Source organism: Phaethon aethereus, assembly GCF_964289735.1.
Source record: "Phaethon aethereus genome assembly, chromosome: 4".
Classification (NCBI taxonomy): Eukaryota; Metazoa; Chordata; class Aves; order Phaethontiformes; family Phaethontidae; genus Phaethon; species Phaethon aethereus.
Window position 1 is genome coordinate 34,965,080 of NC_138578.1, and position 14,006 is coordinate 34,979,085.

The 14,006-nt window shown below is 51.4% G+C and overlaps 1 protein-coding gene across 1 annotated transcript; it reads right to left on the reverse strand.

Annotated features, from left to right (window-relative positions):
• Positions 1–11,024: 11,024 nt before the first annotated feature.
• HOPX (HOP homeobox) lies at positions 11,025–13,772 on the reverse strand (the record flags this gene model as incomplete). Its single annotated transcript, XM_081999019.1, has 2 exons — positions 11,025–11,102; positions 13,629–13,772. 2 exons carry the CDS (start codon positions 13,770–13,772, stop codon positions 11,025–11,027), a joined length of 222 nt encoding a protein of 73 aa, XP_081855145.1.
• Between the last annotated feature and the right edge of the window lie 234 nt (positions 13,773–14,006).

Below are 14,006 nucleotides of genomic sequence, written 5' to 3' on the forward strand. Positions count from 1 at the left end.
CGTGGTGCTGGGGGTGCCCCGTCCTGCAGTCCCCGGGCTGCCAGCACCCCCCGGTGAGGAGCACTTCACCTGCCAGTGCACTGCCAGGCGGCTGCACCGGGGAAGGTACCAGGGAAAAACAGGACAAATACCTGCCAAGCGATTGCATCCTGGGGGAGAGGCACAAACTTCGTCTGCCCTGTGGTTATTTCAGACTAGAAGAGCAGGCAGGCCAGGCGGCAGGTGTTCCCAAGTGTTCAAAATCACCTCTTCTTGTCTTTGCAGTTTCTTGTTACTTGTCTGCGCGCCCACGCGAGAGGTAAGAAACCCTCCCAGCTCCGGCCTGCCGGCTGGGCGCCCGGCCCATGCCCTATGTCTCTTGGGGAGGGCTCAGTCGGGGGTTTACACCGAGCAGCCAGTTGATATGGCGGCTGTCGCTGTGATAAACACACAGAGGAAATGATGGTTTTGCCCTTCGCCCTGCCGCTTGTGACTGACAAGGTCTGATTGTCCTGCCCAGCAGCCGTGACCCTTTGCGTCACAGGGAGTTGACCTCGGAGGGAGTTGATCCCGCTGAAGCAACGGGCCTGTGTGAACTCGGGCAGCGGAAGGGAGGTGTTTCCGCGTCTGGCTGCAGCAAGGCCTCATCTTCCCTGCTGGGAAGCATGAACTGGGGACCAAACCCGCAAAGGCTGCCCCAGGGCTGTCCCCCTGAGCGAGGGGGGACCTCCTTCAAGCTGCAGAGCTGCTGCAGGTGTATCCTGCATGGGGATGCCTGTCTGTCCAGAGCTTTTGCTGTGATAAGAGAGTAGTAAGTAATCTTTTTTTGTAACTGGAAAAAAAACCCAAACCCTTAACAATTGTCCAGTGAGTTGAGAGACCCGATTTGGATGTACTTGTGACTCGTCCCTTGGCTGGCAAGCTTGGCACAGTGGTGGCCAAGCCAGCGGTGTGGCACTAGGGCCACGTGCACTGTGTGCTAGGTTTGGCTGTGGCTATGTGGTGGACCTGCGCCAGCGGTGGGGGAAAAGTGGCGAGCCTGCCCGCAGAGATGGTGCCAGCTCTGCAATGCAGCTGGGCTGGCGTGGGGACCTCCGTCTGGTTATCCTTCACCACCCTGCACCTTCGCGAGGAAAAGCCTCTGGGGGAGCTGCTGGGGGCATAAAGAGCTGAAACTGGTTTTTGGCTCCTGAAATGACGGCTTGCCTTCCAGAGCGTGTCCTGTCTTGAACTGGTGGCAGGAGGCCAAAGTCCTACAGGCAGTTCCCCCTGTGGGACCTCAGTGGGAGCCGTGTTTGCGGTATTGTGACCAGCGCTTAGGCATGACGAGGAGATAAATCAGCAGGTGTCTCGCAGGGAGTGTGCGGCGGGGATGCTCTAACAGCAGCCTGCCATTGCAAGGGTCTCTCTGGTGCTGCGCTCTCTGGCAAGCGTTTGCTGGGGCTTGGCGTCTCACTAGAGGTATCGGCCTTGTCAGAGAAACCGCAGGTGTGTCCCCAAAGCACAGACCGTTTTCTGTCAGAAAACTCTCTGCTCTCTCTGTTGGTGTCCCCATTCCTCTATAGGGCTATGCTGCCTTATTGCCGATTGATACTAAGTAGGGAGGCAGTGCCCCAGGCTTTCACCTTCCATGTGTTTTCCATGGTGGGGCACTTCCACAGCTGCCTGCATCAGCTGGCTGGGGGCAGGCAACTGCAGCCCCAATGGGTTTTGGCTTGGTTCGTGACACCAGGGATTTCTGCAACACACTTGTGGCACTGGTGGTGTCTCGTCCTTCTCTTTGTACTGAGGCTTACAGAGCACAAACGCTTCCCAGCCACTGGGATTTTAGGCCTGGGATGCTTGATCAGCAGTAGCAGAGAAGCAGTATCTGATCTTCCTGAACTGTTTTGGTCTGATGAATATTCAGTAAAAACATTTTCAGTGCTGCTCCTACATCGCAGACCATGTATGTTCCTGTGTCCCTATAGCATCTAAGACCTCTGTGCTAGACAGACTGAAATAAAATGATAAATAAAAAACCATGTCTTCACCTGTGCTCTTAAAGCCATGTGGGGACAAGTGCTGTCTTTGTGGTGCCTTTTAGTAAACCACAAGAGTGTTGACAACAGGTGTTTCTGTTCACCTGGACTCCTGTAGGCTGGGGAGATCATCCATCTCCTACCTGCTGGGGTTGCATGGCATGTTATTAACCAGGAAAGTACCTTCTGCCTCTCTCTGCCATGTCCCAAATGGACCCTGCAGTGAGGGCAAAATTGCAAATTTGTGTCTCTGCAATCCAAGAGAGAGCACAAAAATCCATGGGCTGGTGAATCCACCAGATTGAATGGATGAGAAGTTACTTGGAGAGAGAGATTCCTTAAATGCACCCTCGCAAGGGATGGAGGCAAAGGCACAGGGGTTCAAGAGTGTGTTATGGCTTTGAGTACAGCAGTAGCTTCTTTATGCTTTGTTGGTTTAACTGTATGTTTAATGTCACATTTGTCCTTTTCTGCAATTTTGACAGGATACAAGAACTTGCAGAACCCAAGAAAGTGGCTTGTGCAAATGATCCCAGGTAAGGAGGTGCCCAGACAGCCTCGGCTCAAAGACTGGGGACCGATGGGGCCTCAGCTCGTGCAGACCCTTTGCATTTGTCTTGCTCTGCTTTCCTCTCAAGAGCAGAAGTAGCTCCAAAAAAGGATTGAAATGTTCAGTGCATGAGGGGCTCTCTTCAATTTGTTCTTTCTCATTTTCAATCCAAAAACTGGGCATGACCTGAGTCTTGCCTTTGCTGCCCCACTGAGATGTTGCAGGGTAGGATGGTGCTGTGATGCGAGGGGACCGGACCTCATTGGCACCACAGGCTGCTGTATCCTGGAGAACACAGTTAAGCTTGACACAGTTAAGCTTTAGGAACAGAGTTGCTGTCTGCATTACGGGGTCAAGTGATGGCTTGACAAGCCGGGGCAGCAATCTCTTAATAACGTCTCATCTCCACTGTCTGGATGGATGTCACTGTGCTTGAAAAAGGCTCCACAAACCCATCGCCCTGTTGTTCCCTGTCCTGACTACTCTGTTACCCTCTCCCACTGTGGCCTCTGTCTCAATGAGCAACTCTAAATTTGCCCTGGGCAATTTTGGAGAGTAACCACTAACGTGCTGCAAAACCTCACCCACTTTCCATGGCACACCCTGACCGTAACATTATTATTATTTTTACTGTCATACCTGTGGTATAGTTAGGTGGTAGTGGTGAGGCAAGAAAAATGCAATCATGAAACTCCCCCAGGGGTTTCAGAGGTGTAATGAAACGACCCTTTCTGCACATCCACTGGTAACTGTAAAACCAGACCCATCACTTGAAGGCTCTTTTCTTTTTGAGTTGACAACAACCACCTGGACAGTGTTAGGAAATTCAGTGCCATAGAAGGTGAGCACTCAGGGGATGGCAGCAGTGCTGTACAGCTGTGGGGAGCCATAGAGACTGTGCGTGTGTGTGTCTCATCCGAGGTGGGAAAGGATAGCCCTGGCAAGCACATATCACACTTGCGCGTGTTTCTAAAATTTCACACCCTTGCTGTTCTCGCTAGGCTGGTGTGGGGAAACCAAGAGATGATCTGGACCCTGTCGCGGGGTGCTGTGACAACTCAACCATCACCAAGAACAGTGTCACTGGCCAAGCCCAAACAAGATTTTGGCGAGCACCAATGCAGGTCAGTGATTAAGAGGAAATGGTCTCAAGTTGCGCCAGGGGAGGTTTAGATTGGATATTAGAAAAAATTTCTTCACCAAAAGGGTTGTCAAGCACTGGAATAGGCTGCACAGGGAAGTGGTTGAGTCACCATCCCTGGAGGTATTAAAAAGATGTGTAAATGTGGCGATTAGGGACATGGTATGGTGGACTTGGCAGTGCTAGGTTAATGGCTGGACTTAATGATCTTAAGGGTCTTTTCCACCCTAAATGATTCTATGATTCTGTGATGTGGTAGCACATCCTGGGGAAGGAGGCAGCTCAGATGGTGCTCTCTAATCAGGAGGATGTGCTGGCTCCCAGGGGAAGAGGACATGCCATCTCCTCTCCTGCCACTGCTGCCCCATGGCGAGCTCAATGCCACTGAGACCCATCAGGCGTTATTGATGCGTGGAACAAGGGCTGTCTGTAGCTGGGAAGAAAGTACTATGGAATCACAGTCACTCTGAGTGCTTGGCTTCCAAAATGAGGAGGAACTGGGGGATACTAAGTTTTGGTGCCCTTTTATTTCATCATACCTGCTTCCTGGTTGTGGGAAGGGCCTCTGCAGCACATGGTGGTTGCTGGTCTGAGTAGAGCATTGGGTTTGCGTCAGCTGCCATAGGAGCCAGCCTCAATCTCGGTCTCCAAGCACATGGGAGCATATTCCTTTGCTCAAACAAAAAACCCCCAAAACAATAGCTCTGCGTCAGCTTGGAAGCAGGGACATCATGTGCATGCATGCATGCCTTGATGGAAATATGTATGTGTCACACCTGTGTATACAGAAGGACTGTCTGTCCCTAGAGTGTTCCCTGTCTGTATTGGAGCTGATGCAGCCCAGCCAGGCACACGGACACAATTAGTGACCCCCTGCATCCTCTTGGAGCCTGGCCTAAATCTTGAGGATGGAGGTTAGGAAGTGCTATGAACAGAGAAATCTTGCAGTGTCCTGCTGGCTGGAGGGATTCCAGGCCTCTTGCCTTGAGTTAAACCTCTGCTGTCACTGCATGGTGAGTAACCGGTGAAAGCAGTCCATGTTTGGGAATAGGAGTGAAAAATGATGTAAAAAAAAAGTAAACTTCATTGGGGCTGTGAGATGATGCATTACTTGAAGGAACTCATCTGTAGCTCTGTTGGAAGGGATGAAGCTCTTTTGGAGACGGGATGGTGGTTGCTAGTCTGTAAGAAGTCCTAGCGCTAAGATGAGACTGTGCTGCACGCCTGGCTTTCCTCTACCTGGAGGGATGTCAAGACACGCGTGTCTCTAGTTTTCTCTCTCTCTCTCACTGTCATCAGTTCAGGGACTCTCATCCACCTGAGAGCTTCTGCCTCTGACTAATGGTGTCTGACAGCCCTTCCTGCCTTTCTACTCACCTCTCCTCACCACCTTCCTGGTGATGACAGGCAGCTGCCAACAGCTGTGGCTGATGGAAAGCTGGATGAGCATGCACCAGGCAAGCCTGGGGAGATCCCAAGATGAAAGGAGCTGCAAGAGCACAAGGTGCTATTAAGCCATTGAAACAAAGAGGTTTCTAAATTGGCAGAGCTGAACAACAGAGATGCTGCAAGGTTTGCATTGTGGAGTGGCTTCTTGAAATGGTCCAGGGAAAGGCCGAGACTTTGAGAGCAATGCACTGAGGGTGCTTAAAAGAGGACTCTGCATACGCAAACAACATTTACCTTTAAAGTCAGGAAATCTCAAGTACAAATGCCCATTGGTTCATGGCTTTTCCATGTGAACCGGTGCTAACTTTTGTAGATGCAGCAGGCATGGGTGTTTCACCAGACTTAGGATACCATCTGCCAGGATCATGTTCTCCATCAGTTGCCTTTTACTAACACTTCTGTTCTGTTCCTCAAGATCCCTCTTCTTGTACAGCTGCGGACGGGAATCAACAATCTGGGAGCGTCCCCTGCTAGTGGATTTTGGCTTCCCTTCTGATCGGCTGCTGAAGTTGTCTGAACCTAAAAAATACCTGGCTGCTTACCTGCAGCAAAGGTGAGACTCCAGAAAGCCTGTGGGGTCCTATAGGTAGGCCCTTGGGTCTTGTAGCATCAGTGCAGCTTCAAAGTAGTAAATACAGGAACAGAGGATGGGTACAACAGAGGGCAAAGTGCAGAGCAGGGACTCTGCTGGGATTAGGACCTCTGGACTCATGGCATGAGTGGGTTCTATGCTGGAAATGGCCGCAAGACAAAGCTGCCTTCTGCTGCAGCAAGCATGAGGCTTACACCAGGCTGCAGCTGCGATGTTTAAGCAGTGTGGGGGAATATCTGTGAGTGGCAGCGCCATGACACTCTGCTTCCAGACCTCGCCAGTCCCCTGAGTGGCCCGTGTCACCAGCTGCGCTGAGCTATAAGGCCTCCCCGCGGATCCTGGAGCTTGCACGGCCAAAGGTGCTGCACCCAGAGTTCCTGCTGGCCAGAGAGGTGAGGAGGTGGCTGAGTGAGATTTGGAGGGGACAGTGCTGCAGCAAACTGTCCTGAGCTTTTTCAGCCCTGTGTCCTGCCCTTGGATGTGCCCAGTGTGTGCTATGGAGGCAAGAAGCTCTCTGGTTCTGCTGGGGTTTGAGATACTGAGAGAAACTGCCTTTTCAGACTGAGGTGCTGTCTTTGAAAATCTCCCTGCTGAGAGGCAGAAAACAGCCAGGCTGCAGCAGCCTGGAATGGCAGGAGAGCCAAGGGAGGATTCTGAGCTGCATTCTCTGATAAAGCAGCCTGGGAAAGTGGAGAAACCTGATGGGAATGGCCTATTCCTAGGGAGTACAGTTGTGTTTGTAGTTGAGCAGCTGTGCTCCTATCTGTGTATATAGGGGGGACGAGCCTGCAAACACTATGTGTATTATAACAGTGTTTTACCAGAAGCCTAATTTAGATATGTATTTCTGAACTTGCTCCTTTTAGGCGGGTCATTGCTTTGGCAAGGGTGAAAGGGCTTGGGGCAATCTCAGATTACAGTCATTTCTGTGGCAAAAGCTAAGTTTTTTGGCTGCAGTCTCAGGGCTGGGAATTAAGGGAGGCTGTGCTGGAGCAGGCCTTGGCATCAGTAACCCTGTGAAAAATAGAGGAAGAAATCCAATGCTGGGGCAGTAATCACTTTTACTGTAGGAATACAGTTAACTGCACCAGAGCATTTACCCTGAGATCTGAGCATCTCTCCTTAGAAAGGAAATTACTTGATTCAGACAGGAAAATGAATATGAAGAGCATTTCTCTGCACTGGAAGAAATTTCTCTGCACTTTTACCTGGCTACACAGGTTCTCATTACAAGCATTCCTTTCCTGGCCACAAGTGGGCAACAGTTGGGGAAAAAAGTAACATTGGTTAAGATGTACAAATCCCAATAGCACCAAAATTACCTTGTAGTTTGGGTGAAAGAAAAATCATGGGTGCTGGAAAAGTAAGAGTGCTCCTTCTTGTGTCCATGTCTGTAGAGGAAGGGTGCTGGGTGCTCATCCCTTTGGAGAGGGACTGTGTCCCTATGGGCTTTTGTGGATGAGCTCTGTGTCTGCATGTTCTTCCCCCGTTCTGGACCTATGCAGGTGCCAACACAGGTTAAAAATGTCACAGCCTTGGCCAGAGCATCCTCGCGGTTACAGCATCTCGCAGAGCCCCGGGTCAGGGAGGTGACTTGCTGCTATGAGCACAGCTTTCCCGAATCTGTCATCCGTCCGGTAAGGCAGCATCACCCGGGTCCATGCATGGCAGGGACACTGGGCAGAGGGGAGGCCACTGGATGGCCAGTCGCTGGTGGCTCTTCTCAGGGCGGCCCTGGATGTGCTGCCGTCTGTAAGCCTCATGTCGCTGCTTCCTGGGCTGGAGAGCAGGTCTTGTTCTCTGTCCAGAGCTTGTAACTGGCTCCCAGCAGACATTCCCAGAGAAGGGCAGACCTGTGCCTAGCCTGCAGTTGTGGGGATGGGGAGAGAAGGACAGGGTCTAACTGGGTTCTCCAGTGCTTGGGGGTGGGTTGGACAAAGAGCTATGAGTAAGAGGAGGCTGGAGGGAAGGTTGTGGGACTGGCCAGGCAGTGGTTTCTCCTTCCAGAGCTTGTCTGGCGCCAGACACAACTGTGGACAGGGTCATGTCCCATCTGTGCGTGGTCAGTGGCTGTGAAGCAGGGTATACTGAGTTGAGGCTGGTCACCCTTGAATGCCAGGAGCACCTGTAAGGACCTTTCTCCCCATTCTCCCACAGGTTTCCAAGTCGGCTCAGAAGGCAATTGCAAGCCCTCGGACCCTGGAGCTGGCTAGGGCAAAAAGATTGCATCCTGAGTATGTGCCCATGCGGGATGCTGAGTGGCCAGTGACGGAGGCTGCAAAGCACGCAGTGGCCACAGCAAGGCTCGTGGAACTGGCCCAGCCTTGCAAAAGGTAGGTGCTGCTTACCCGCCATGAGGAAATGATCAGCTGTCAGCCCATTTCATGCAGGCCATGGCACCTTGTTGATTCGGGTTTGCCCAGTGTGATTAAGCCACATTTTCCTCTTCCACTTCCAAAATGCATGGATATTATATGGCTGGGTGTGCTGATGCATGGATTGTGGTTTAAAAAGCATTTCTGAGGTGGAAGGAGAATCAAAAGAGAAGAAATAGGAACTTTCTAATTCCAGTAGGAATTACTGCTTGGGACTAAATTATTCACTAAAAAGCTGGCACAATGTAGCACATTCATGTTGCCCACCATGATGCAGCTGGCCTCAGCCTGGGCTGCAGGAAATGCTGGGTAGCATGTTTCACAGAGGGTGAGGGAATGCCTGGCTGTAGTGGCCGTGACAGCTTCCATGAGAGACGAGGCACCCCCTCTCACAAGTGTCCTGGTGACAGCAGCGGAGGCACGGCTGCTTTTGTCCTCCCTTGACAGGGAAAGGCAGGGCTCAGGCGGAGGCGTGTCGGCGGGCAGGCAGCTTTGAGAGCTGGCCCTGCTCCAGTTAGAATTGACTGCCTCTGTCCTCGCTCCCCCAGGCCTCCTATGAGCTTGGCTCAATTCAACCCAGACGCGTTCACAGTGAAGGAGACTGCTAAGAAGGCAACTTGTTCTGCTCGAATCCAAGACCTGGCTCGACCAATTAAGCGCTGAGCTCCCTCAGAAACACAGCCCACTGCTCATGCCAGCTGCCCCCGTCACCCCTTGGAACATCACCCTCTTCAGGCTGTGCTGTGGCTGGAAAACCTGCTTGAACATGGCGCAGAGGCAGCACCCAGCAGGAACATTTTCTTACAAGCAGCCATTTTTAAGGGGCTTATCTGGGGAGTTAAATAAAATGGTCATTCCTTAAGAACAAAATAGTCACCAGGAGAAGCGAGCAGAATTTGACCTAATGGGGGAAGCCTTTCTCTCTAGGGCAGGTTACATCTGGAGTTTATCAGTTGTCTTATTCTTTTGCTGTAATAATTAAAGCAGTAATGAAACAATTGCTGGGGGACGCCAGCACGGGAACTGTTCTTTCACATAAGGAAGTGTGGCAAACCAAAGCTGATGGCTCGCCATAGGTTGATGCAACACAATGCCTGACCTTGGGTTTCAAAACTTTTGCTAAAGTTTAGAGATTTTCTTAGTGACGCTCAAAGTTTTGTGCTTGTGACAGAAGTAGACACACAAAAGGCTGCAAAATTCCAGATCCAGGGCTGGATTTGATAAGGTGAAAAGCTGTATTACGGACTTGGGAAATGCTGGGGTAGCATGTGCATTGAGTTGTCTTGGATTTGGGGCCTGTTCAAATGCTTGGAGAATGGGCAGATTCAGCTTTTTGCTTTGCATGCATCTTTGATACAAGTTACACAGGTGGGTTAAATCTGTGCAGTTCAGGTATTCAGTTGTGTGACCCTGGGCAAAATACTGGAGGTCTGCATTGGGATTTTTGGAGCCTAACTCTCCTCAGTGTAAGGGAGAAGGCACGTTGCAAAGACTAAGGAGAAAACAGGTATCAGTGCCAGACTCTGCAGAACAAACCCTGAGCTGTGGTTGGGTCTGAGGGTGAGTCAGTTTGGCAGCTGGATGGCAGGGGAACAGCACAGCCTGTGTAAGACATGGCACAGGGAGATTGCGTTTATCTGTTTCCTACGAGTTCGGTGTGCTTTTTTGGACCGGCAGCTGGCTGGAGATACTGAGGCAAGAGCAATGCTCTCCAGCAAGGGACAAAAGCCATAAACGAAAGCATGTGGCAGTTGCAGTGCCAGTGTATCTTAATCTTCCCTGTGTTAAGCTGATTCTCCTTACAAAGGAGTAGACGCAGGTGACCACAAACCGGAAGAGGATTAATCAGAGGATCCACTGATTGATTCAATAATCCACTAAGCACAAGATTTTGGAACCTTTTGGAACCAGGTAAGGTCACTGGGCAACGGTGCTGGTTGGTTTTTAGCCCATGCATTGTCCTGTAGCAGGATAAAGGAGAGTTTGGGCTTTGTGCAAGAGCCTTAGCGTAGCTGCATCCCTCAGGCTTAAGAATGGCCAGGAGGCTGGGGTCTGCCCCCCCGCCCCCCACGGGGGAACCCCAGCACCACCAGCCTCTGCCACCTCAGGGCTTGGGATGTGCGTGAGGCTGTGTGGGATGCCAGGGCTGGACCTGTGGGCACCCTGTCTCTTGGCTATGCCTGTGGCAAGAGGGAAAACCCATGGTGCCCAGCGAGGTTGCCTTGGAGAAGTGTTGCCCTCTCAGAGGAAGGAGTCTGCCTCCTGCCATTGGGGCAGGGAGCACCAGCAGGGACATAACACAGCTCCTCTCATCAAAAAACTTTATTAACGTGTTGGAAAGAAAAAAAAAGACCAGTTCTTTCCCTTTGGTGACCTTTAACAAAAATGTGAGAAATGCATTCGGGGGGGCTTGGTTAGCTCTGATTGTGGTGTAGGCACTTGGTTTGCCAATATCCAGAGCTGACTCGGGCATCTTGAGCTAACCAAGATCACCTCAACAACACATCTGTTTTTCCAGGTGCCCTCCTCTTTGGATGATCGGTATATTAAAGCTAGCACACATACTTTGCCTCTGGTGATCATAAGGAAAATAAATCTCCCCCCCTTCTATGTTTGAACCTTTCATGACAGCTTTTCTGCAAGGCTGGGACAAGGGCTCGAGATTGCCTTGCCCTCTGCAGCTGCTGTTAATGGATGGGAATGACTAGACAGCTTATGCAGCCATCAGAAGCTGTATACACATATATATATATAAAATATTTTTCCTGGTTATGTACACTTTAAATAAAACTTACGTTAAATAGCAGGGTATTACTTTGTATCTCAAAACCTATTGCAACAGAAGAACCCCAAGGAAACCCACTCTGGAGAGCTTCACCATCATTTACAACGAGCATGGGGATCAGAGCAGCATCCTCTAGTCCCTGACCGAGCCGCTTTCTGAGGGCAGCCCTTCAGACTTCCTCCACTCTGCCAGGCGCTGCTTGAACCATTTCTGGAGGGGAGGGAAAAAAAAAAGAGAGAGTGAGTGCACTGGGCTGAGCAAACCCTTTGCTAAAGGTGCAGATGCGGTCAGCACGTGGGACCAGGCGAGGGACGCTCGTGGCACTGCTGTCTCGTAGCAAGGCGCTGCGCTCTTCCCAGGCAGTACAGGCAGCAGGACAGCCGCTCCTGACCGAACTGTCCTGTTACTTATGTGTGCACCTCTTTCAAACACACTTCTCTTGCATGCTTCAGACTTTGACAGCATGGGTGAGTCCTCCTTTTATTGCTGTGAGTCCAGGTTTTTCTTGCAAAAAAAGAGTGAGAGATTGGCTAAGGAGCTGCTGGATGGTGTCTGTTTAAATGGCCGGAGCAGTGAAACAATCACTGCAGGTCCAAAAACGACAAGAATCAAAAGCTGACCTGCTTCAGAAAGGATGGGAGGGACAACACAGTGGCTTTTGGCAAAAAGAACAAATAGATTTAAAAAATGGGTTAAAAATGTTCTTAGTCTTTAAGCAGTATGCATGACTATGTTATTCTGTAGTAACTTAGCCTCTCTAAGCCAGCTCCCAGAGCTGCTGATGCCACTTCAACACAGCCTTAATTTGGGATGTTAGATAAAATGCATCTGGATAAAGCCACACTACCTCCCTAAGAAGAGAGATAACTTGTGTGCCGGAAGCACAGCTTAGCCTTATGTTTGGGAATGTGCCTGTGATTTGCTTTGTTGCTGTTCATTTTGTTGCTATATTTGTTCATGGCTATTTTTGAAGCTATTGTGGTCCGTAATGATACAACCACGGTGCTCTTTGCAAGTGGCTCTCGCACTAGCGCTGCCTTGGACCATGTCCAGTCAGATGATTGCCTGCCTAGCCTCCTCCCCAAAATTTCCCTTCCTGTCATAAACTATCATCTCCTGTTGACTCAGTACCTCTTTGCATCTCATTTTTACTAAATTTTTTATTAAAATGCCTACTATATCTAGCTGATAAAGCACTCCGGATGTCAGGAGCAATGATTATGTGTGTCATACGCAATGCAGGCACTTTGCAGTTCACCATCCCAGTCTCAATCTTGTCCCTAACATAACCTTCATCTCCATATCTCTAGGAGCACCCTGGATTCATGGAAAAAGATGCCTATCGGGGAAGATTTTAGGACATCTCCAGAGGTGTCCTGGGCATATATGGCCTGTGATTACAACTTGCTTTAGGGGAAGAAAAAAAAAAAAAAAGAGGAGTGCTATTTCTAAGGAGAAAAAAGTATTTCAGGGATACTGCCTTCTTGCTGCCTCAGACAAGCAGTGGTACCTGCCTGTCACCAAAGCACAGTGTAGGAGGGGTCTCCTGTTCCACTCCAGCCAAGGATGATCACTGCAATGGATGTTACACCAGCATCCTTCCCTGGGGCAGGCTCTCGCATCCCTTTGGCTTTGCCCAGGGAGGGCCAGGCTTGGCACCTCTTGGCAAAGTGCTGCTAACTTTTCAGTGACTTGGATTTCCTTTCTATACCCATCAATGCTGCTGTGGATCTAGTAGTTTATAAAACACCTGCATCAAAAATGGCTGCACTGCAACCTGAAGGAATTGGGAAAGAGGTGTTTGCTTCTGAAGCCCAGGGTAGCCTGCTGAGAGCCAGGGGGAGCACAGGGCTCGGTGGAAGTCCCAGACAGGAAATTTGGAGGCCTCTCTGTCTCCTGGAGAGGCTTACAGACTTGCCTGACAGCAGGGCTTGGGGACACAGAATTAGCTAATTGCAGTGAGGGGGAGCGTGCACAGCCTGAGCGTGTCCCACAGCACGTCTGCAGGAGTTGCATCTATCCTGTATCTATTTTAAAATGATTGTAGTTTCTTCAGACTATAAAGGCAGCAGTGGTTTGGGCACCCAAGGCTATCAGAAATGGCTTGGAAGGAAAGGACAGCGCACATGGTTGTATATTCGGAGCCCCCGATGACCCTCGGGGTGTGCCCTTGTTCTGGCTGTGGGAAGCGCTAGCCCGGTCTTCAAGCCCAGACTGGGAATGGGGCTGCCGGGCAGGGGGGCACAAGGATCCCAGTGGGGCACAGGGCTGCTATGCGGGAGGTCACGGCTGTGGGATGAAGGGGCTGCGATTATAGGGGACGGGGTTTGGGGATGCAGGGGCAGGAGCACATGGGGTACAGGGAGGACATGGGGTACAGGAAGGTGCAGTGGTGCAGTAGAGCTCTGTGGGTGCTGTGTGGGGCTGGGGGTGCACTGGGGGTTGCAGAGGTGAGAGGAGACTTGTGGGTGCAGTGTGGGGTGCAGTAAGGAGTACGCAGGCTGCAGTGGTGCAAGTAGGGAGTGTATGGGACACAGGGGTGCTCAGGGTGCGGGGGGAGCATGAAAGGTGCAGGGGGTGCAGTAGGGAGCATGTGGTGGGACACAAGGGAGCAAGGTGTATGATAGAGAGCCTGGGACAGGACAGGCAGGAGATGGGGGGGGAGTGTGTGGGGCACAGAAGCATGCAGGGGGAGCAGGGCTGGTGCCAAGGCAGGGACGAGGGGCGCACACTCACCAGGGTCTGCTCCTCAGAGAGCCCGGTCTCGGCCGCGATGAGGCACAGCGTGGTGGGGTCAGGATGCTTGTTCACCTTGCAGAAGTTGTACTCCAGGATCTCCAGCTGCTCCTCAGTGGGAGTCACTGGCTTCTCCGTGGCCATCTCCTCCTGGGGCAGGGCTATGGGGCCAGGCACTGCGGAGAGGGGCCAGCGTCATTGCCCAAGCTGGGAGTGGACAGTGGGTCCACACTTGCTGAGCCCCAGATTTGCCATCCCCATCCCCACCAGCTCCCCCCTTCCCAGGGGCCTCTGGCCATGGCAGGGCACAACTCCCTTCCCAAAGGCGTGTCGGGGAGCTCAGCTGGGCGCCCCAGCCCCCCAGTAACTCCCACTTCA